General features: G+C 60.9%; 2 protein-coding genes across 4 annotated transcripts in view; one reads left to right on the top strand and one right to left on the bottom strand.

Moving 5' to 3' along the window:
- The window catches only part of XPO7 (exportin 7), an 81,134-nt gene extending 76,671 nt beyond the window's left edge, over positions 1-4,463 (bottom strand). For all 3 annotated transcript variants that reach the window (XM_085559156.1, XM_085559157.1, XM_085559158.1), the window contains exon 1: positions 4,375-4,463. In XM_085559156.1, the coding sequence (XP_085415282.1) occupies positions 4,375-4,392 (18 nt within the window). In that variant the 5' untranslated portion in view covers positions 4,393-4,463. The remainder of the gene's footprint in view (positions 1-4,374) is intronic.
- A 557-nt stretch (positions 4,464-5,020) lies between these two features.
- On the top strand, positions 5,021-20,495 carry DOK2 (docking protein 2). The gene is made up of 5 exons (XM_085559095.1): positions 5,021-8,318; positions 14,784-15,062; positions 15,971-16,058; positions 18,377-18,558; positions 19,100-20,495. The coding sequence occupies exons 1-5, from the start codon at positions 8,256-8,258 to the stop codon at positions 19,859-19,861; spliced, it is 1,374 nt and encodes a 457-aa protein (XP_085415221.1). The 5' UTR covers positions 5,021-8,255; the 3' UTR covers positions 19,862-20,495.
- Positions 20,496-23,911: the final 3,416 nt, after the last annotated feature.

Below are 23,911 nucleotides of genomic sequence, written 5' to 3'. Positions count from 1 at the left end.
GGATTTAGGGTCCTTCCAGGGATCTGGGATACTTTCCCAGGGATCTGGGATCCTTCCTGTAGGATTTAGGGTCCTTCCAGGGATCTGGGATCCTTTCCCAGGGATCTGGGATCCTTTCCCAGGGATTTGGGATCCTTCCTGTGGGATTTAGGGTCCTTCCAGGGATCTGGGATCCTTTCCCAGGGATTTAGGGTCCTTCCAGGGATCTGGGATCCTTTCCCAGGGATCTGGGATCCTTCCTGTGGGATTTAGGGTCCTTCCAGGGATCTGGGATCCTTTCCCAGGGATCTGGGATCCTTTCCCAGGGATTTAGGGCGCTTCCTGAGGGATTTAGGGCCCAAACTAGATGGAAAGGATCCCAAATCCAGCTGGGAAAGGATCCCAAATCCAGCTGGGAAAGGAACCTGCACCTGGCTGGAAAGTGATCCCAAAACCATCTGGGAAATGATCCCAAATCCAGATGGGAAAGGAACAGAACCAGGCTGGAAAATGATCCCAAATCCAGGGAAATTACCCCAAATCCAGCTGGGAAGGAACAGAACCGGGCTGAGAAATGATCCCAAATCCAGCTGGGAAATGATCCCAAATCCAGCTGGGAAAGGACCCCAAATCCAGCTGGGAAAGGACCCCAAATCCAGCTGGGAAATGACCCCAAATCCAGCAGGGAAAGGACCCCAAATCCAGCTGGGAAAGGACCCCAAATCCAGCTGGGAAATTATCCCAAATCCAGCTGGGAAATTATCCCAAATGCAGCAGGGAAAGGACCCCAAATCCAGCAGGGTAAGGATCCCAAATCCAGCTGGGAAAAGAACCTGAACCTGGCTGGGAAACGAACCCAAACACGGGTGGAAAATGATCCCACATCCAGCAGGGAAAGGAACCTGAACCTGGCTGGGAAATGATCCCAAATCCAGCTGGGAACGGACCCCAAATCCAGCAGGGTAAGGATCCCAAATCCAGCAGGGAAAGGAACCTGAACCTGCCTGGGAAATGACTCCAAATCCAGCCGGGAACAGACACCAAATCCAGCTGAGAAAGGATCCCAAATCCAGCTGGGAAAGGATCCCAAATCCAGCTGGGAAAGGATCCCAAATCCGTATGGGAAAAGATCCCAAATCCAGCTGGGAAATGAACCCAAACACGGCTAGAAAATGATCCCACATCCAGCAGGGAAAGGAACCTGGACCTGGCTGGGAAATGATCCCACATCCAGCAGGGAAAGGATCCCAAATCCGTATGGGAAAAGATCCCAAATCCAGCTGGGAAATGAACCCAAACACGGCTAGAAAATGATCCCACATCCAGCAGGGAAAGGAACCTGGACCTGGCTGGGAAAGGATCCCAAATCCAGCTGGGAACGGACCCCAAATCCAGCGGGGGAAGGATCCCAAATCCAGCAGGGAAAGGATCCCAAATCCAGCAGGGTAAGGAACCTGAACCTGCCTGGGAAATGACTCCAAATCCGGCCGGGAACAGACACCAAATCCAGCTGGGAAAGGATCCCAAATCCAGCTGGGAAAGGATCCCAAATCCGTATGGGAAAAGATCCCAAATCCAGCTGGGAAATGAACCCAAACACGGCTAGAAAATGATCCCACATCCAGCAGGGAAAGGAACCTGGACCTGGCTGGGAAATGATCCCACATCCAGCTGGGAACGGACCCCAAATCCAGCGGGGGAAGGATCCCAAATCCAGCAGGGTAAGGATCCCAAATCCAGCAGGGAAAGGATCCCAAATCCAGCAGGGTAAGGAACCTGGACCTGGCTGGGAAAGGATCCCAAATCCAGATGGGAAAGGAACCTGAACCTGGCTGGGAAAGGATCCCAAATCCAGCAGGGAAAGGAACCTGGACCTGGCTGGGAAAGGATCCCAAATCTAGTCAGGAACAGACACCAAATCCAGCTGAGAGGTGATCCCAAATCCAGCAGGGAAAGGATCCCAAATCCAGCTGGGAAAGGATCCCAAATCCAGCAGGGTAAGGATCCCAAATCCAGCAGGGTAAGGAACCTGGACCTGGCTGGGAAAGGATCCCAAATCCAGATGGGAAAGGAACCTGAACCTGGCTGGGAAAGGATCCCAAATCTAGTCAGGAACAGACACCAAATCCAGCTGAGAGGTGATCCCAAATCCAGCAGGGAAAGGATCCCAAATCCAGCTGGGAAAGGGACAGGGCCGGGAAATGACCCCAAACATGAGTGGAAATGATCCCAAACCCGGCTGGGAAATGACCCCAAACATGGCTGGTAACGGACCCAAACACGGCTGGGCAATGATCCCAAATCCAGCACGGAAAGGATCCCGAATCCAGCTGGGAAAGGATCCCAAACATGGCTGGGAAGGAACAGAACCGGGCCAGGAAATGAACTTGAACCTGGCTGGGAAAGGATCCCAAATCCAGCAGGGACAGGAACCGAACCGGGCCGAGAAATGAACCCAAACCCGGCTGGGAGATGACCCCAAATCCAGCAGGGAAAGGATCCCAAATCCAGCAGGGACAGGATCCCAAATCCAGCAGGGAAAGGAGCCCAAATCCAGCAGGGAAAGGATCCCAAATCCAGCAGGGACAGGATCCCAAATCCAGCAGGGACAGGATCCCAAATCCAGCAGGGACAGGATCCGAACTGGGCCTGGAAATGAACCCAAACCCGGCTGGGAAAGGAACCCAAATCCGGCCGGGAACAGAGCCCAGATCCAGCGGGGAAAGGATCCTGAACTTGGCTGGGAAAGGAACCCAAATCCGGCCGGGAGCAGACCCCAAACCCAGCACGGAACGGAACCGAGCCGGGCCAGGAACAGACCCCAAATCCAGCACGGAAGGGAACCGAGCTGGGCCGGGAACAGACCCCAAATCCAGCTGGGAAAGGATCCTGAACCTGGCTGGAAAAGGAACCCAAATCCGGCCGGGAGCAGAGCCCAGATCCAGCAGGGAAAGGATCCTGAACCTGGCTGGAAAAGGAACCCAAATCCGGACGGGAACAGAGCCCAGATCCAGCGGGGAAAGGATCCTGAACTTGGTTGGATAAGGAACCCAAATCTGGCCAGGAACAGACCCCAAATCCAGAAGGGAAGGGAACCCAAATCCGGCCGGGAACAGACCCCAAATCCAGCACGGAACGGAACCAAGCCGGGCCAGGAACAGACCCCAAATCCAGCAGGGAAAGGATCCTGAACCTGGCTGGAAAAGGAACCCAGATCCGGCCGGGAACAGACCCCAAATCCAGCACGGAAAGGAACCAAGCCGGGCCGGGAACAGACCCCAAATCCAGCAGGGAAAGGATCCTGAACCTGGCTGGAAAAGGAACCCAAATCCGGCCAGGAACAGACCCCAAACCCAGCACGGAACGGAACCGAGCCGGGCCAGGAACAGACCCCAAATCCAGCAGGGAAAGGATCCTGAACCTGGTTGGATAAGGAACCCAGATCCGGCCGGGAACAGACCCCAAATCCAGCACGGAAAGGAACCAAGCCGGGCCGGGAACAGACCCCAAATCCAGCTGGGAAAGGATCCTGAACCTGGCTGGAAAAGGAACCCAAATCCAGCCGGGAGCAGAGCCTAAACGCAGCACGGAACGGAACCGGACCCGCGGGAGCAGAGCCCAGATCCAGCACGGAACGGAACCGGACCCGGGGGAGCAGAGCCCAGATCCAGCACGGATGGAACCGGACCCGGCGGGAGCAGAGCCCAAAGCCAGCACGGAACGGAACCGGACCCGCGGGAGCAGAGCCCAAAGCCAGCACGAACGGAACCGGACCCGCGGGAGCAGAGCCCAGATCCAGCACGGATGGAACCGGACCCGGGGGAGCAGAGCCCAAAGCCAGCACGAACGGAACCGGACCCGCGGGAGCAGAGCCCAGATCCAGCACGGATGGAACCGGACCCGGGGGAGCAGAGCCCAAAGCCAGCACGGACGGAACCGGACCCGCGGGAGCAGAGCCCAGATCCAGCACGGAACGGAACCGGACCCGCGGGAGCAGAGCCCAGATCCAGCACGGAACGGAACCGGACCCGGGGGAGCTGCCCCGCCCGTGCCGGCGGAGCGGAGCCGAGCCCGGAGCCCGGAGCCCGGCGGGGCCCGGCTCCCGGGGCGCTCCGCCCGCAGGCCCCGCGCTGCCGGCGGCCGCGGCTCCCGCGGCGCACCGGGGCCCCCCGCAGCAGCCCCGGGAGCACCGGGCGGGCACCGCGCGGGCGCCGGGGACACGCGGCGGGCCCGGGAGCGGCCGCGGGGCCGCGGCGGAGCAGCGCGGCCTGCGCGGCCGGGCCGCGGCGGGCCGGGGCGGGCCTGGCGGCGCGGGGCCGGCCCGGGGGGCGGCGGGAGAGCGGCGGGGGGCCCCGGGAGGAGCGGGCCGGGCGGCGGAGCGCGGCCGGGGCTCACCTGCACAGGATCCGCCATCTTGCCCCATTCATGCTCCGCTCGCGCCTCCGCCCCCGCCTGCGCCGGGCCCGGCGCCGCCGCGTCCCCTCAGCGCCGCCGCCGCCGCACCGCGCATGCGCCGCGCCCGCCCCGCGCGGGAGTCCGCGCCCACCCCGCCGGGACCACGCCCACGCCTCCGAAACCACGCCCACCCTGCGAGGAAACCCCGCCCACACCTCAGAAACCACGCCCATCACCGACAAGACCACACCCAGCCCACGGGGAAACCCCGCCCATCGCCGCGTGGCCACGCCCATGAATTCTAAACCACGCCCACTTCGCCCCGGCGGGACACGCCCCCTGAGCCTTGGCCACGCCTCTCCGCGGGCCGCCCCTGCGCGGCGCGCGCGGCGCGCTGCGTCTGACGTCACGGCGGCGGCGCTGCGCGCGCGCGGGGAGGAGGGCGGGGCGCGAGCGCGGTTTGTTGACAACGGCCTTAAAGGGACCGCGCACCCCTGAGAGAGACACGGGGACAGATGGACAGAGGGACAGAGGGGACAGAGGGACAGAGAGGGGACAGAGAGGGGATAGAGAGGGGACAGAGAGGGGACAGAGGGACAGAGAGACAGAGGGACAGAGAGGGGACAGAGAGGGGACAGAGGGACAGAGAGACAGAGGGACAGAGGGACAGAGGGACAGAGAGGGGACAGAGAGACAGAGGGACAGAGAGGGGACAGAGAGACAGAGGGACAGAGAGGGGACAGAGAGGGGACAGAGAGGGGACAGAGAGACAGAGGGACAGAGGGACAGAGAGGGGACAGAGAGGGGACAGAGGGACAGAGAGGGGACAGAGAGGGGATAGAGAGGGGACAGAGAGGGGACAGAGGGACAGAGGGACAGAGGGACAGAGGGGACAGAGAGGGGACAGAGGGACAGAGGGACAGAGAGGGGACAGAGGGGACAGAGAGGGGACAGAGGGACAGACGGTGTCCCCCAGTGTCCCCAGTGTCCCCAGTGTCCGCAGTGTCACCCACCGTGCCCCACCCTCAGTGCCACACCCACGTTGTCACACCCGCGTGTCCCCAGTGCCACACCCGTGTCAGCAGTGCCACACCCAAATGTCAACCTGTGCCACAGCCCTGTGTCTGCAATGCCACCCCTGCCTGTCCCCAGGGCCACACCCGCAGTGCCACACCCAGAGTGTCACCCCCAGTGCCACCTCCACCTGTCCCCAGGGCCACACCCGCAGTGCCACACCAATGTCAGCAGTGCCACACCCGCAGTGCCACACCCGCCTGTCCCCGGTGCCACACCCCTGTCCCCTGTGCCACACTCGTGTCCCCTGTGCCACACCCACAGTGCCACACCAATGTCCCCTGTGCCACGCTTGTGTCCCCAGTGCCACACTCATGTCCCCAGTGCCACACTCGTGTCCCCAGTGCCACACCCACAGTGCCACACCCGTGTCCCCAGTGCCACACCCGTGTCCCCTGTGCCACACTTGTGTCCCCAGTGCCACACTCATGTCCCCAGTGCCACACTCGTGTCCCCAGTGCCACACCCACAGTGCCACACCCGTGTCCCCAGTGCCACACCCGCCTGTCCCCAGTGCCACACCCGTGTCCCCAGTGCCACACCAATGTCCCCTGTGCCACGCTTGTGTCCCCAGTGCCACACTCATGTCCCCAGTGCCACACTCGTGTCCCCAGTGCCACACCCACAGTGCCACACCCCTGTCCCCTGTGCCACACTCGTGTCCCCAGTGCCACACTCATGTCCCCTGTGCCACACCCCTGTCATCAGTGCCACACCCCTGTCCCCTGTGCCACACTTGTGTCCCCAGTGCCACACTCATGTCCCCAGTGCCACACCCACAGTGCCACACCAATGTCCCCTGTGCCACGCTTGTGTCCCCAGTGCCACACTCATGTCCCCAGTGCCACACTCGTGTCCCCAGTGCCACACCCACAGTGCCACACCCCTGTCCCCTGTGCCACACTCGTGTCCCCAGTGCCACACCCCTGTCATCAGTGCCACACCCCTGTCCCCTGTGCCACACTTGTGTCCCCAGTGTCACACTCGTGTCCCCAGTGCCACACCCACAGTGCCACACCAATGTCCCCAGGGCCACACCCAGGTCAGCATTGGCACACCCGCAGTGCCACTCCCCCAGTACCACCCGCCTGTCCCCAGTGCCACACCCACAGTGTCACACCCACAGTGTCACACCCCTGTCCCCGGTGCCACACTCGTGTCCCCAGTGCCACACCCACAGTGCCACACCCACAGTGCCACACCCACAGTGCCACACCAATGTCCCCAGTGCCACACCCGCCTGTCCCCAGTGCCACACCCGTGTCCCCTGTGCCACACTCGTGTCCCCAGTGCCACACTCATGTCCCCAGTGCCACACTCGTGTCCCCAGTGCCACACCCACAGTGCCACACCCCTGTCCCCTGTGCCACACCCGTGACCCCAGTGCCACACCCCTGTCAGCAGTGCCACACCCCAGTGCCACCCCCCTGTCCCCGGTGCCACCCCCTGTCCCCGGTGCCACCCCCTCCGCTCCCCGCGTGTCCCCGGCCCCACAGGAAGCGGTGGCGCGCGCAGGAAGCGGCAGCGCCCGGGCCGAGTGTGACACGGGCGGGGTGCGGCCGGTGACACTGTGGGGACATGGCCCAGGACCCCCGGGACACCCGGTGACACCGCGGGACACAGCCCAGGACCCCCGGGACACCCGGTGACACCGCAGGACATGGCCCGGGACCTCCGGTGACACCGCGGGACACGGCCTGGGACCCCCGGGACACTGCAGGACACGGCCTGGGACCCCCGGGACACCCGGTGACAACGCGGGGACACCGCGGGACACGGCCTGGGACCTCCGGAGCCCCGGGAGCCCCGGACACTCTGGACACGCCAGACACGCCGGACACTCAGGCCACTCCGGACACCGTGGACACAGCAGACACTGTGGACACTCTGGACACTCAGGACACTCCGGACACTGAGGACACTTGGGGACACACGGGACATTCGGGACATTCTGGGCACTGCGGACACGCCGGACACACCGGGCACGCCGGACACGCCGGACACACCGGACACTCCGGACACTCCGGACACCGTGGACACAGCAGACACTGTGGATACTCTGGACACTCAGGGCACTCCGGACACTGAGGACACTTGGGGACACTCGGGACACTCCAGACACTCCAGACACTGAGGACACTTGGGGACACTCGGGACACTCCGGACATTCCGGACACCTCGGACACACTGGGCACTCAGGACACTCGGGACACTCCGGGCACTCAGGGATATTCAGGACAATTGGGACATTTTGGACACTCGGGACACTCGGGACACTCCGGACACTGAGGACACTTGGGGACACTCGGGACACTCCGGACACTCTGGGCACTCAGGGATATTCAGGACAATCGGGATATTGTGGACACTGAGGACACTGAGGACACTCAGGACTCTTGGGGACACTTGGGGACACTTGGGGTCAGTTGGGGACACTCTGGGACACTCAGGACACTCAGGACACTCCGGACACTCAGGGTGGACACTCAGGGTGGACATTCGGGACGCTTCAGGCACTCGGGACACTCCAGGACACTCCGGACACTCCAGGACACTCCAGGACACTCCGGACACTCCAGGACTCTCCAGGACTCTCCGGACACTCCAGGACTCTCCAGACACTCCGGACACTCCGGACACTCCAGGACACTCCGGACACTCCAGGACACTCCAGGACACTCCAGGACTCTCCGGACACTCCAGGACACTCCAGGACACTCCAGGACTCTCCAGGACTCTCCAGGACACTCCAGGACTCTCCGGACACTCCGGACGCTGCGGGCACGGCGGGCACGGCGGGCACGGCCATGGAGGAGGCGGTGGTGAAGCAGGGCGCGCTGTACCTGCAGCTGCAGCAAACCTTCGGCAAGGTCAGCGGGACGGGGAATCCGTGGGAACGGGAAATCCCGTGGGAACGGGGGGAATTCCATGGGAACGGGGGGAATTCCACAGAAATGGGGTGAACCCCACAGAAATGGGGTGAATCCCACGGGAATGGGGTGAATCCCACGGGAATGGGGTGAATCCCACAGAAATGGGGTGAATCCCTCAGGAATGGGGTGAATCCCACGGGAATGGGGTGAATCCCACGGGAATGGGGTGAATCCCTCAAGAATGGGGTGAACCCCACGGGAATGGGGTGAATCCCTCAGGAATGGGGTGAATCCCACAGGAATGGGTTGAATCCCATGGGAATGGGGTGAATCCCACAGAAATGGGGTGAATCCCACAGGAATGGGGTGAATCCCACAGGAATGGGGTGAATCCCACGGGAATGGGGTGAATCCCACAGAAATGGGGTGAATCCCTCAGGAATGGGGTGAATCCCACAGAAATGGGGTGAATCCCACGGGAATGGGGTGAATCCCTCAGGAATGGGGTGAACCCCACAGAAATGGGGTGAACCCCACGGGAATGGGTTGAATCCCACGGGAATGGGGTGAATCCCACGGGAATGGGGTGAATCCCATGGGAATGGGGTGAACTCCACAGAAATGGGGTGAATCCCACGCGAATGGGTTGAATCCCACGGGAATGGGGTGAACCCCACAGGATTGGGGTGAATCCCACAGGAATGGGGTGAATCCCATGGGAATGGGGTGAATCCCTCAGGAATGGGGTGAATCTCACAGAAATGGGCTGAACCCCACAGGATTGGGGTGAATCCCACGGGAATGGGGTGAATCCCACAGAAATGGGGTGAACCCCACAGGAATGGGGTGAATCCCACGGGAATGGGGTGAACCCCATAGGATTGGGGTGAATCCTGCAGCTATGGGCTGATCCCACCTGTTGATGCCCAGCTGTCCCTCAGCCACCACAGTGGGCCAGAACATTTGGGGACACTTTGGGGACACTTTGGGGACACTTTGTAGAGACCCCCTCCCCCCCAAGAGAGGCTCTGCAGAGTTCGGGGGTGACAGATGAGACCCCAAAGCCACGCTGGGTGACAAAGACAACCCTGAAAGATGGGGGGTGAGGGAAGTGACCCCCAGAGCCACGTCTGGGGACAGCTCCAGTGGGGGGTGACAGCTGCAGGCCCCAAATCCACATCTGGGAACAGCTGCAGGCCCCAAATCCATATTTGAGGACAGTGTTTTGGGACGGTGATGGCCCCAAAGCCACATCTGGGGACGGTGACAGTCCCAAGGCTGCATTTGGGGACAGGTCCAGTGTGGGGTGACAGCTGCAGGCCCCAAAGCTGCATTTGGCGACAGTGACGGCTACAGGCCTCAAATCCATATCTGGGGTCAGTGTTTGGGGACAGTGACGGCCCAAATCCACATCTGGGGACAGTGATGATTGTAGGTCCCAAATCCATATCTGGGGTCAGTGTTTGGGGACAGTGACGGCCCAAAGCCACATCTGGGGACAGTGATGATTGTAGGTCCCAAATCCATATCTGGGGTCAGTGTTTGGGGACAGTGACAGCCCAAAGCTGCATTTGGGGACAGTGATGATTGTAGGTCCCAAATCCATATCTGGGGTCAGTGTTTGGGGACAGTGACAGCCCAAAGCTGCATTTGGGGACAGTGATGATTGTAGGTCCCAAATCCATATCTGGGGTCAGTGTTTGGGGACAGTGACGGCCCAAAGCTGCATCTGGGGACGCTGAGGGCCCCAAATCCATATTTGGGGACAGTGTCTGGGGACGCTGCCGGTGCCGGAGCCGCATTTGGGGACAGTGTTTGGGGACAGTGACGGCCCCAAAGCCACATCTGGGGACAGTGAGGGTCCCAAATCCATATTTGGGGACAGTGTCTGGGGACAGTGACAGCCCCAAAGCCACATTTGGGGACAGTGAGGGCCCCAAAGCCACATTTGGGGACAGTGAGGGCCCCGAATCCATATTTGGGGACAGTGTCTGGGGACAGTGACGGCCACAAAGCCACATCTGGGGACACTGAGGGCCCCAAATCCATATTTGGGGACAGTGTCTGGGGAGGCTGAGGGCCCCAAATCCATATCTGGGGACAGTAACAGCCCCAAAGCCGCAACTGGGGACAGTGAGGGCCCCGAATCCATATTTGGCCGGTGTCCGGGGACAGTGAGGGCCCCGAATCCATATTTGGGGACAGTGTTTGGGGACAGTGACGGCCCCAAAGCCACATTTGGGGACAGTGAGGGCCCCGAATCCATATTTGGCCGGTGTCCGGGGACAGTGACAGCCCCAAAGCCACATCTGGGGACAGTGAGGGCCCCGAATCCATATTTGGCCGGTGTCCGGGGACAGTGAGGGCCCCAAATCCATATTTGGGGACAGTGTCTGGGGACAGTGAGGGCCCCAAATCCATATTTGGCCGGTGTCCGGGGACGCCGCGGCGCCGGAGCCGCGCGGTTTCCGCTGCCGACAGAGGCCGGGGCTGGGCAATGGCTGCAGGGGAAGGAGCTGAGGGGCCCCCCCGGCCCTCTCCCTTCTCCTCCTCCCCACGGATCCCAAAAGGGATCCCAAAGGGGATCCCAAAATGGATACCAATGGGGGATCCCAATGGGGGGATCCCAAAGGGGGGATCCCAAAATGGATCCCAATGGGGGATCACAAAGGGGGGATCCGAAAGGGATCCCAAAGGGGATTCCAAAGGGGGATCCAAAAGGGGATCCCAAAATGGATCCCAAAGGGGGATCCCAAAGGGGGATCCCAAAGGGGGGATCCCAAAGGGGGATCCTAAAGGGGAACCCAAAGGGGGGATCCCAAAATGGATTCCAAAATGGATCCCAAAGGGGGATCCCAAAGGGGGGATCCCAAAGGGGGGATCCCAAAGGGGGATACCAAAGGGGATCCCAAAGGAGATGCCAAAAGGGGATCCCAAAAGGGATGCCAAAGGGGGGATCCCAAAGGGGGATCCCAAAGGGGAACCCAAAGGGGATCCCAAATTGGATCCCAAAGGGGGGATCCCAAAGGGGATCCCAAAATCCCACCCCAGCGAAGGGAGCTGCGGGCTCGGGGCGCCGGCGCCGCTTTTGGGGCCACTTCCCGGCCCCACTTCCCCCCTGCCCCGGGGCCTCCCCGGGCCCGGAACTGCTGCTGCTCCCGGGGCACGGCTGGGAGACCAAAGTTGGGTTTTTTTAGGGAAAACGGGAGCAAGGAGGAGCTGGAAGTTGTTCACGGCTTGTGGGGGAATGGGGTGGGCGAGGCTGGGGGGTCCAGGGATTTTAAATCCCAATTTCGGGCACCCCCACCTTCAGCCAGACCCCGCGGGGCTTTGCGGCTTTGTCCTGCCAAACACGATCCCCAGGGGAGAAAAACTCCTGGGGAGGTAAAAAGAGAAATAGCCAGCAGGTAAAAAGCCCAGGGAAGGTAAAAACCTCTGGAAAAACTCCTGGGAAGGTAAAAAGAAAAATAGCCAGCAGGTAAAAAGCCCAGGGAAGGTAAAAACCTCTGGAAAAACTCCTGGGAAGGTAAAAAGAAAAATATCCAGCAGGTAAAAAGCCCAGGGAAGGTAAAAACCTCTGGAAAAACTCCTGGGAAGGTAAAAAGAAAAATATCCAGCAGGTAAAAAGCCCAGGGAAGGTAAAAACCTCTGGAAAAACTCCTGGGAAGGTAAAAAGAAAAATATCCAGCAGGTAAAAAGCCCAGGGAAGGTAAAAACCTCTGGAAAAACTCCTGGGAAGGTAAAAAGAAAAATATCCAGCAGGTAAAAAGCCCAGGGAAGGTAAAAACCTCTGGAAAAACTCCTGGGAAGGTAAAAAGAAAAATATCCAGCAGGTAAAAAGCCCAGGGAAGGTAAAAACCTCTGGAAAAACTCCTGGGAAGGTAAAAATTCCTGAAGGTAAAACCCTCCTGGGAAGGTAAAAACAACTGGGAAGGTAAAAACTCCTGGGAAAGTAACAATTCCTGGGAAGGTAAAAATTCCTGAAGGTAAAAATTCCTGAAGGTAAAACCCTCCTGGGAAGGTAAAAACTCCTGGGAAAGTAAAAATTCCTGGGAAGGCAAAAACTCTTCTGGACAGGTAAAAACTCCTGGAAAGATAAAAACCTCTGGGAAGGCAAAAACTCATGGGAAAGTAAAAATTCCTGGGAAGAGAAAAATTCCTTAGAAGGTAAAAATTCCTGGAGAATTGAAAACTCCTGGGAAGGTAAAAATTCCCGAAAAGATAAAAAATCCCTGGGAAAGTAAAAACCCCTGGGAAGGTAAAAATTCCTGGAGAGATGAAAACTCATGGGAAGGTAAAAACCCAAGGAAAGTTCAAACCCTTCTGGAAAGATAAAAACCCTGGAAAGGTAAAAAAGTCCTGGAAAGGTAAAAACCCTGGGAAGGTAAAAAACCCCAGGGAAGGCTGAACCCTTTTGGAAAGCCCAAACCCTTTTGGGAATGCCAAACCCTTTGGGAAGGTAAAATCCCCAGGGAAAGCTGAACCCTTTTGGGAAGGCTGAAACTTTTTTGGGAAGCCCAAACTCTTTTGGGAATGCTGAACCCTTTCGGGAAGGCTGAAACCCCAGGGAAGATAAAAAACCCAGGGAAGATAAAAATCCCAGGGAAAAGTAAAAATCCCAGGGAAGGCCAAACTCTTTTTGGGAAGGCTGAAACCCTTTTGGGAGTGCTGAACCACCTTGGGAATGCCGAACCCTTTGGGAAGGCCATTTCAGGAAGTTTTATTGGGAATGCCGAAACCTTTGGAATGCTGTTTTGGGAATGCCAAACCCTTTGGGAAAGCCGTTTCAGGAAGCTTTTTTTGGGAATGCTGAACACTTTGGGAAGGCCATTTTGGGAATGCCAAACCCTTTGGGGATGCCAAAACCTTTGGGATGCCGTTTTGGGAAGGCCAAACCCTTTGGGAAGGCCGTTTCAGGAAGTTTTTTGGGAATGCCGAACCCCTTGGGAAGGCCGTTTCAGGAAGTTTTTTGGGAATGCCGAACCCCTTGGGAAGGCTGTTTTGGGAAGGCCATTTTGGGAAGCTTTTTTTGGGAATGCCGAACTCCTTGGGAAGTCCGTTTCGGGAAGTTTTTTTGGGAATGCCGAACCCTTTGGGAAGGCCGTTTTGGGAAGGCCATTTTGGGAAGCTTTTTTTGGGAATGCCAAACCCCTTGGGAAGGCAGTTTCAGGAAGTTCTTTTGGGAAGGCCAAACCCTTTGGGAAGGCCGTTTCGGGAAGTTTTTTTGGGAATGCCGAACCCCTTGGGAAGTCCGTTTCGGGAAGTTTTTTTGGGAATGCCGAACCCCTTGGGAAGTCCGTTTCGGGAAGTTTTTTTGGGAATGCCGAACCCCTTGGGAAGTCCGTTTTGGGAATGCCGAACCCTTTGGGAAGGCCGTTTCGGGAAGTTTTTTTGGGAATGCCGAACCCTTTGGGAAGGCCGTTTTGGGAAGGCCATTTTGGGAATGCCGAACCCCTTGGGAAGTCTGTTTCGGGAAGTTTTTTTGGGAATGCCGAACTCCTTGGGAAGTCCGTTTCGGGAAGTTTTTTTGGGAATGCCAAACCCCTTGGGAAGGCCATTTTGGGAAGGCCATTTTGGGAAGGCCAAACCCCTTGGGAAGGCCGTTTTGTGAATGCCGAACCCTTTGGGAAGGCCATTTTGGGAATGCCGAACCCTTTGGGAAGGCCGTTTTGGGAAGGCCATTTCGGGAATGCTGAACCCTATGGGAAGTCCGTTTCGGGAAGTTTTTTTGGGAATGCCGAACCCCTTGGGAAGGCCATTTTGGGAATGCCGAACCCCTTGGGAAGTCCGTTTCAGGAAGGCCATTTTGGGAATGCCGAACCCCTTTGGAAGGCCGTTTTGGGAATGCCGAACCCTTTGGGAAGTCCGTTTTGGGAAGTTTTTTTGGGAATGCCGAACCCCTTGGGAAGTCTGTTTCGGGAAGTTTTTTTGGGAATGCCGAACTCCTTGGGAAGTCCGTTTCGGGAAGTTTTTTTGGGAATGCCGAACCCCTTGGGAAGGCCATTTTGGGAATGCCGAACCCTTTGGGAAGGCCGTTTTGGGAAGGCCATTTTGGGAAGGCCAAACCCTTTGGGAAGTCCGTTTCAGGAAGTTTTTTTGGGAATGCCGACCCCCTTGGGAGGTCGGTTTCGGGAAGTTTTTTTGGGAATGCGGAACCCCTTGGGAAGGCCATTTTGGGAAGGCCAAACCCCTTGGGAAGGCCGTTTCAGGAAGTTTTTTTGGGAATGCCGAACCCCTTGGGAAGGCCATTTTGGGAATGCCGAACCCTTTGGGAAGGCCATTTTGGGAAGGCCCTTTTGGGAAGGCCAAACCCCTTGGGAAGGCCGTTTCAGGAAGTTTTTTTGGGAATGCTGAACTCCTTGGGAAGGCCGTTTCAGGAAGTTTTTTTGGGAATGCCGACCCCCTTGGGAGGTCGGTTCCGGGAAGCTTTTCGGGAGCGCGGACGCCCGTCTCCCCCGGCAGAAGTGGCGGCGGTTCTGGGCCGTGCTGTACCGGGAGAGCCGGCTGGGCGCGGCGCGCCTGGAGCTGCGGGCGGGCGCGGAGCGGGCGCGCGGGCCCGAGGCCGGCCGGCGCCTCGTGCGGCTCCGCGACTGCGTGCACGTGGCCGCGGCGGGCGACGCCGCCGGGCCCGGGGACGCCGTGCCCTTCCTGCTGGAGACCGCCGAGCGCCGCCTCCTGCTGGCCGCCGACGCCGCCGAGGCGCCCGAGTGGATCCGGCGGCTCTGCCAGCTGGCGTTCCCGGTGAGCTGCGGCGGGGGATCCGCTGGGTGGGGGATCTGCTGGGTGGGGGATCCGCTGGGTGGGGGATCTGCTGGGATGGGTGGGATGTGTCAGGGTGGGTGGGATGTGTCAGGGTAGGTGGGATTCGCTGGGTGGGGGGATCTGCTGGGTGGGGGATCTGCTGGGTGGGGGATCTGCTGGGTGGGGGGATCCGCTGGGTGGGGGGATCCGCTGGGTGGGGGGATCCGCTGGGTGGGGGGGATCTGCTGGAGGGGGGATCTGCTGGGTGGGGGGATCCGCTGGGTGGGGGGGATCTGCTGGGTGGGTGGGATGTGTCAGGGTAGGTGGGATCCGCTGGGTGGGGGGATCTGCTGGGGTGGGGGGGTGGGATCTGCCGGGGTGGGTGGGATCCGCTGGGGTGGGTGGATCCGCTGGGTGGGTGGGATCCGCTGGGTGGGGGGATCCGCTGGGTGGGGGGATCCGCTGGGGTGGGTGGGATTCTCCTGGGTGGGTGGGATCCGCCGGGTGGGTAGGATGTGTCAGGGTGGGTGGGCAGGGATCCACTGGGTGGGTGGGATCCACCAGGATGGGTGGGATTCACGGGGGTGGATGGGATTGACTGGGATGGATGGGATCCACTGGGATCTATGGGATCTGCCGGGGTTGATGTGATCCACTGGGATGGATGGGATCTGCTGGGATGGGCGGGATCCACTGGGAAGGATGGGATCCACTGGGATGGACGGGATCCACTGGGATGGGCGGGATCCACTGGGATGGACGGGATCCACCGGGAACAATTGGATACACTGGGATGGACGGGATCCACTGGGATGGACGGGATCCACCGGGATGGATGGGATCCACGGGATCCACCAGGATGGATGGATGGGTGGCCGCCCTCACCCTCCGCTCTGGCCTCGGCTCAGAGCCGGGAGGAGCCGGGCGCGGCGGCGCAGGGCGCGGAGGGCGAGATCTCCATGGAGGAAAATTCCCTGTACGGCTGGCGGGGCAGAGGTGGGTGTGGGATCGGGGAAACCCCCCCAAAATCCTCTCGGGGCTCTGCAGGAATCGGGGAAACCTCCCCAAAATCCTCTCGGGGCTCTGAGGGATCGGGGAAACTCCCCCCAAATCCTCTCGGGGCTCTGCGGGAATCGGGGAAACTCCCCCAAAATCCTCTCGGGGCTCTGCGGGAATCGGGGAAACTCCCCCCAAATCCTCTCGGGGCTCTGCGGGAATCGGGGAAACTCCCCCAAAATCCTCTCGGGGCTCTGCGGGAATCAGGGAAACCTCCCCGAAATCCTCTCGGGGCTCTGCAGGAATCGGGGAAACTCCCCCAAAATCCTCTCGGGGCTCTGCAGGATCGGGATCAGGGAAACCCCCCCAAAATCCCCTCCAGGTCTCTGTGGGTGCGGGATCGGGGAAACTCCCCCGAAATCCTCTCGGGGCTCTGCGGGATCGGGGAAACCCCCCCAAAATCCTCTTGGGGCTCTGCGGGATCGGGGAAACCTCCCCAAAATCCTCTCGGGGCTCTGCGGGTGCGGGATCGGGGAAACCTCCCCAAATCCTCTCGGGGCTCTGCAGGAATCGGGAAAACCTCCCCAAAATCCTCTCGGGGCTCTGCAGGAATCAGGAAAACTCCCCAAAAATCCTCTCGGGGCTCTGCGGGAATCGGGGAAACCTCCCCAAAATCCTCTCGGGGCTCTGCGGGAATCGGGGAAACCTCCCCAAAATCCTCTCGGGGCTCTGCGGGAATCGGGGAAACTCCCCCAAAATCCTCTCGGGGCTCTGCAGGAATCGGGGAAACTCCCCAAAATCCTCTCGGGGCTCTGCAGGAATCGGGGAAACTCCCCCAAAATCCTCTCGGGGCTCTGCAGGAATCGGGGAAACTCCCCCAAAATCCTCTCGGGGCTCTGCAGGAATCGGGGAAACTCCCCCAAAATCCTCTCGGGGCTCTGCAGGAATCGGGGAAACTCCCCAAAATCCTCTCGGGGCTCTGAGGGTGCGGGATCGGGGAAACTCCCCAAAAATCCTCTCGGGGCTCTGCGGGAATCGGGGAAACCTCCCCAAAATCCTCTCGGGGCTCTTCAGGAATCAGGGAATCTCCCCCAAATCCTCTCCCTGCCCGCGGGGCCGGCCCGGCCGCGCTGCCGGCAGTGGTCATCCCGTCCTGCCCTTCCCGGCCGGACACGGGCGGCCTGGCCGGAGCGGTCACCCACGGCCCTGCTGTGGGGTGGGACGCTGGACACGTGTCCGTCACATGTGGGGTGGGACACTGGACACGTGTCCATCGTGTGGGGTGGGACACGTGTCCTGTGTCCATCACGTGTGGGGTGGGACACGTGTCTAGCACTGTGTCCACCCCAACTGGCCTGGAGCTGCTGTCCTGGCCTGGGGGTCCCTCTGCAGGGTGAGACACATGTCCGGTGTCCATCCCAGCTGGCCTGGAGCTGCTGTCCTGGCCTGGGGGTCACTCTGTGGGGTGGGACACACGTCCAGTGTCCACCATGTCCATCCCAGCTGGCCTGGAGCTCTCTGCCCTGGCCTGGGGGTCCCTCCATCCCCTCTGTGGGGTGGGACATGTGTCCAGTGTCCACCACATCCATCCCAGCTGGCCTGGAGCTCTCTGCCCTGGCCTGGGGGTCACTCTGCAGGGTGGGACACGTGTCCAGCACCAGCTGTGTCCATCCCAGCTGGCCTGGAGACCTCTGTCCCGGCCTGGGGGTCACTCTGTGGGGTGGGACACACGTCCAGTGTCCACCACGTCCATCCCAGCTGGCCTGGAGCTCTCTGCCCTGGCCTGGGGGTCACTCTGTGGGGTGGGACACACGTCCAGTGTCCACCACATCCATCCCAGCTGGCCTGGAGCTGTCAGTCCTGGTTTGGGGGTCATTCTGTGGGGTGGGACAGGTGTCCGGTGTCTACCACATCCATCCCAGCTGGCCTGGAGCTGCTGTCCTGGTTTGGGGGTCACTCTGCAGGGTGGGAGCCGTGTCCGGTGTCCACCACGTCCATCCCAGCTGGCCTGGAGCTGCTGTCCTGGTTTGGGGGTCACTCTGCAGGGTGGGAGCCGTGTCCGGTGTCCACCACGTCCATCCCAGCTGGCCTGGAGCTGCTGTCCTGGCTTGGGGGTCATCCTGGGGGGTGGGACACGTGTCCAGCACCAGCTGTGTCCATCCCAGCTGGCCTGGAGACGTCTGTCCTGGCCTGGGGGTCACTCTGTGGGGTGGGACTCGTGTCCGGTGTCCATCCCAGCTGGCCTGGAGCTCTCTGCCCTGGCCTGGGGGTCCCTCCATCCCCTCCGGAGCCGTGTCCAAGGCCGTGTCCCTCCGCAGCCGGGCAGGAGCAGGCGTTCGAGGTGACGGTGAGGGCGACGCCGCCGTCGCAGCGCTGCCGCCTCCGGGGCCGCTGCGTGCTGCGGGCGGGCGAGGATGCGCTGGAGCTGTGGCACCCTCAGAGCCAGGAGCTGCTGGCCAGCTGGCCCTACCGCTTCCTGCGCCGCTTCGGCCGCGACAAGGTCAGTGCGCCGTGGCCGGACCGAGCCCGGGGCCGTGGGATTGACCCCTGAGGTCAGTGAACCGTGGCCGGACCGAGCCTGGGCACCGTGGGGACTGACCCCCAAGGTCAGTGCACCATGGCCGGACCGAGCCCGGGCGCAGGGACTGACCCCCAAGGTCAGTGCACTGCGGCCGTGGCCGGACCAAGCCCAGGCGCAGGGACTGACCCCTGAGGTCAGTGTGCCGTGGCCAGACCGAGCCCGGGGCCGTGGGATTGACCCCCGAGGTCAGTGCGCCGTGGCCGGACCGAGCCCGGGCGCAGGGACTGACCCCCGAGGTCAGTGCGCCGTGGACGGACCGAGCCTGGGCGCAGGGACTGACCCCTGAGGTCAGTGCGCCGTGGCCGGACTGAGCCCGGGCGCAGGGACTGACCCCTGAGGTCAGTGCACTGCGGCCGTGGCCGGACCGAGCCCGGGCGCAGGGACTGACCCCTGAGGTCAGTGCACTGCGGCCGTGGCCGGACCGAGCCCGGGCGCAGGGACTGACCCCCGCCCTCCCCAGGCCACCTTCTCCTTCGAGGCCGGCCGGCGCTGCGCGTCCGGAGAGGGCAACTTCGAGTTCGACACGCGGCAGGGCAACGAGATCTTCCGGGCCATCGAGGCGGCCATCGAGGTGCAGCGGGGCCGCGGCGCCGAGCGGGCGGGCGCCCCGGACGAGCCCCCGCGGCCGCCGGAGCACGCCGGGCCGCCCGGCCGGGCGCAGCCCCGCGAGGAGCCCGGGCGCCCGCCCGGCGAGGCGAGGGCGCCCAGGGGCGAGGGCAGAGGCGCCGAGGGCCGGCCGGCGCTGCCCGCCGGGGCCGGCGAGGCCTCGGCGCCGTGGCCGCCGTGGCGGGGCGCCGACTGTCCCTACGCCGAGCCCCTCGACGCCCTGTGCCACGCCGCCTCGCCGCCCGCCCGGGCCCGCGGGCCCGAGGGCGAGTACGCCGTGCCCTTCGACACCGCGGCCAAATCCTTCCTGGCGCGGCGCTGGGGCCGAGCCCAGGAGGGGCTCCCCGAGCCCCCCGGGGATGCCACGGCCGAGCACGTCTACGACGAGCCCGAGGCCCTGGCGCGGCTCCGGCTGTACGCCGAGCCCCGGGAGGTGCAGGGCGAGGCCTGGCGGCTGCAGGCGGCCCCCGAGGAGCCCCCCGGGCCCGGCCGCCCCTACGACGCGCGGCGCGACGACTACGCCGTGCCCGGCCCGCTGCGGGGCGCCGGGCGGCTCGGCCGCGGCGACTACGACAACGTGGCGCTGAGGGCGGCCGCCAGGAGGGAGCCGCAGTGACCGGGGACGCCCCGGTGCCCTGGGGGGTTTGGAGGAGCCCCGGAGATGAGAGAGTCCCGCTCGGCACGGCCCGGCTGGCGAGGGGCACCTGGGGGGGCAGGGGACAGCTGAGGGTGGCAGGGGACAGCTGGGGTGGCAGGGGACAGCTGAGGGTGGCAGGGGACAGCTGGGGTGGCAGGGGACAGCTGAGGGTGGCACGGGACAGCTGAGGGTGGAAGGGGACAGCTGGGGTGGAAGGGGACAACTGAGGGTGGAAGGGGACAACTGAGGGTGGCAGGGGACACCTGGGGTGGCAGGGGACACCTGGGGTGGCAGGGGACAGCTGGGGTGGCAGGGGACAACTGGGGTGTCAGGGGACAGCCAGGGAGTGGCAGGGGACAGCTGAGGGTGGCAGGGGACAGCTGAGGGTGGAAGGGGACAGCTGGGGTGGAAGGGGACAGCTGAGGGTGGAAGGGGACAGCTGAGGGTGGCAGGGGACACCTGCATGGTGGCAGGGGACACCTGGGGGGTGGCAGGGGACACCTGGGGGTGGCAGGGGACACATGAGGGGTGGCAGGGGACACCTGGGAGGTGGCGGGTGGCACCAGGGGGTGGCAGGGGACACCGGGAAGCGCGGGATGCGCCACTGGAGGGCAGTGCGAGCCCACGGCAGCGGCGGTGCGCGGGCGGCGGGACCCCAAAAACCGCGGTCCGGACCCCAAAAACCGCAGTCCGGACCCCAAAAACCGCAGTCCGGACCCCAAAAACCGCGGTCCGGACCCCAAAAACCGCAGTCTGGACCCCAAAAACCGCGGTCCGGACCCCAAAAACCGCGGCCCGGACCCCAAAAACCTCAGTCCGGACCCCCAAAACCGCGGTCCGGACCCCAAAAACCGCGGTCCAGACCCCAAAAACCGCAGTCCGGACCCCAAAAACCGCGGTCCAGACCCCAAAAACCGCTGGAGCAGCGGCCCCGCCCCGCTCATCCCCCCGGGATGCACTTCCAGAGGCGGCTGGAGCGGGATGGCCTGGGGCACTCAGCGGGGTGCGCTTCCCCAGGGATGGACATCCCAAATCCACCAGGGATTGACACCCCAAATCCTCGGGGATGGACATCCCAAATCCCACAGGATGGACATCCCAAATCCCTGAGGATGGACACCCCAAATCCCCAGGGATCAACACCCCAAATTCCTGAGGATGGACACACCAAATCCCCAGGATGGACATCCCAAATCCCCAGGGATGGACACCCCAAATCCCTGGGGATGGACACCCCAAATCCTCGGGGATGGACATCCCAAATCCCCAGGGATGGACACCCCAAATCCCTGGGGATGGACACCCCAAATCCCCAGGGATGGACATCCCAAATCCCTGAGGATGAACATCCTAAATCCCTGAGGATGGACACCCCAAATCCCCAGGGATCAACACCCCAAATTCCTGAGGATGGACACACCAAACCCCCAGGGATGGACATCCCAAATCCACCAGGGATGGACATCCGAAATCCCCAGGGATGGACACCCCAAATCCCACAGGATGGACATCCCAAATTCCACAGGATGGACACCCCAAATCCCTGAGGGTGGACACCCCAAATCCCCAGGGATGGACACCCGAATTCCGAGGGATGGACACCCCAAATCCCTGAGGGTGGACACCCCAAATCCCCGGGGATGGACATCCCAAATCCCCGGGGATGGACATCCCAAATTCCACAGGATGGACACCCCAAATCCCCAGGGATGGACACCCCAAATCCCCAGGACGGACCCTGGCCATTCCCAGGGGTGCGAATCCCAGCCCCCAGTGCTCCCAGTGCTCCCAGTATGTCCCAGTATGTCCCAGTGCTCCCAGTGCTCCCAGTATGTCCCAGTGGCCGCCTCCCCCCCTTGCCCACAACCCCCAAATTCCGGCTGCTCCAGCCGCATTTTGGGTGAAATTCTCTCTTAAACGCCATTTCCAGCCCCCCTGAATCCCGGGCGGAAAACCGGGCTGTGTTTTCATGGAGATTCTCCCGGTGGCCCCAGTCCTCCCAGTACAAACCAGTACACAGCCTGGGGTCACCTTTTCCTTTTCCTTTTCCTTTTCCTTTTCCTTTTCCTTTTCCTTTTCCTTTTCCTTTTCCTTTTCCTTTTCCCTTTTCCCTTTTCCCTTTTCCCTTTCCCTTTCCCCTTCTACCTTTTCCCTTTCCCTTTCCCCTTCTCCCTTTTCCCTTTTCCCTTCTCCCTTCTCCCTTTCCCTTTTCCCTTTCCCCTTCTCCCTTTTCCCTTTCCCCTTTCCATTTTTCCCTTTCCCTTTTCCCTTTCCCCTTTTCCCTTTCCCCTTTTCCTTTTCCCTTTCCCCTTTTCCCTTTCCCCTTTCCCCTTTTCCCTTTTCCATTTTTCCCTTTCCCCTTTCCCTTTTCCTTTTTCCCTTTCCCCTTTCCCCTTTTCCCTTTTCCCCTTTCCCCTTTTCCTTTTCCCTTTCCCTTTTCCCTTTTCCCTTTCCCCTTTTCCCTTTTCCATTTTTCCCTTTCCCCTTTCCCTTTTCCTTTTTCCCTTTCCCTTTCCCCTTTCCCCTTTCCCCTTTCCCTTTTTCCCTTTCCCCTTTCCCTTTTCCTTTTCCCTTTCCCTTTTCCCTTTTCCCTTTCCCCTTTTCCCTTTTCCCTTTTTCCCTTTCCCCCTTTCCCTTTTCCCTTTCCCCTTTCCCCTTCTCCCTTTCCCTTTTCCATTTTTCCCTTTCCCCTTTCCCCTTTTCCCTTTCCCCTTTCCCTTTTCCCCCATCCCCATCCCCACTCGTGATCCCGGCGGTTCCTCAGCACCCATCGGCTTTTCCATGGAAATCGCGGACATTCCATGGATTATTGATCACCTCTCCCAATCCAAGGGCTCCGCTTCATTTCCTGGATCCCACGGGAGGGGTTTAATGAGGCCAATTAATTGTTTTTAATAAGAGATGCTGATTAAAGCTCCGGCTCCATCGCTGCGTCCCGGGCGGGGTGGGAGGGATTGGGATGCTCAGGTTGGATCCTGCTCCAGGGGGGATCCCACAGGGAAAAAACCACCAAAAAATGGCCCAAAAGAAAGGGAAAAGTCTCCAGCTGGATTTTCCGCATGGGATTGAGGAAAATCATGGAGCGAGGCAGAGCTGGGAGGGTTTAGGATGCCCTGGGGGATGGGAGATGCTTCCCATCCTTTCCCAGCCCCATTCCCTTGGAAAAATGGGATCGTCCCTGTCCATGCCCAGCTGGCTCAAATTTCCAGAGCTGGGGAGATCCAGGAGAATTCCCAAGCTGGAAAAATGGGATCGTCCCTGTCCATGCCCAGCTGGTTCCCATCTCCAGAGCCAGAGAAATCCAGGAGAATTCCCGGGCTGGATCTGGGAAAATCCAGGAGAATTCCAGAGCTGGAGCTGGGAAAATCCAGAAGAATTCCAGGGCTGGATCTGGGAAAATCCAGGAGAATTCCAGAGCTGGAGCTGGGAAAATCCAGAAGAATTCCAGGGCTGGATCTGGGAAAATCCAGGAGAATTCCCAAGCGGGAAAAATGGGATCGTCCCTGTCCATGACTGGCTGGTTCCCATCTCCAGAACCAGGAAAATCCAGGAGAATTCCAGAGCTGGAGCTGGGAAAATCCAGAATTCTCGAGCTGGAGCTGGGAAAATCCAGGAGAATTCCTGGGCTGGGAAAATCTAGAATTCCCAAAATCCAGGAGAATTCCAGAGCTGGAGCTGGGAAAATCCAGGAGAATTCCCAGGCTGGAAAAATGGGATCATCCCTGTCCATGCCCAGCTGGTTCCCATCTCCAGAGCCAGAGAAATCCAGGAGAATTCCGGGGTTGGATCTGGGAAAATCCAGGAGAATTCCCAAAGTCCAGGAGAATTCCGGGGCTGGAGCTGGGAGCTCCTGGCAGCGCGGGGCGTTCATCGGGAATCGATCGTTGTTATTAATTAATTAGTGCTCATTAGTGCATTGTTCATTATTAAGGGTGTTAGCGCAGCCCTCCCTTCTCCCGCTGCATCCCGGCACCTTCCAGTTTTCCTTCCTTAGCCAAAGGAATGGAAACAATTCCCAAATTTCCCAAT

The sequence above is a fragment of the Lonchura striata genome, chromosome 22, assembly GCF_050655825.1.
Source record: "Lonchura striata isolate lonStrDom1 chromosome 22, ASM5065582v1, whole genome shotgun sequence".
NCBI classification, from domain to species: domain Eukaryota; kingdom Metazoa; phylum Chordata; class Aves; order Passeriformes; family Estrildidae; genus Lonchura; species Lonchura striata.
The sequence above is the reverse complement of the archived record's forward strand: the minus strand, read 5'-3'. Positions and strand labels throughout refer to the sequence as shown.

Excerpts from the sequence above, each read along its gene's own strand:
- DOK2 (XM_085559095.1), top strand. The coding sequence starts at position 8,256 with ATGGAGGAGGCGGTGGTGAAGCAGGGCGCGCTGTACCTGCAGCTGCAG. Across the intron at positions 16,059-18,376 it reads GTACGGCTGGCGGGGCAGAG|CCGGGCAGGAGCAGGCGTTC; the intron begins GTGGGTGTGGGA and ends GTCCCTCCGCAG. Across the intron at positions 18,559-19,099 it reads GCCGCTTCGGCCGCGACAAG|GCCACCTTCTCCTTCGAGGC; the intron begins GTCAGTGCGCCG and ends CGCCCTCCCCAG.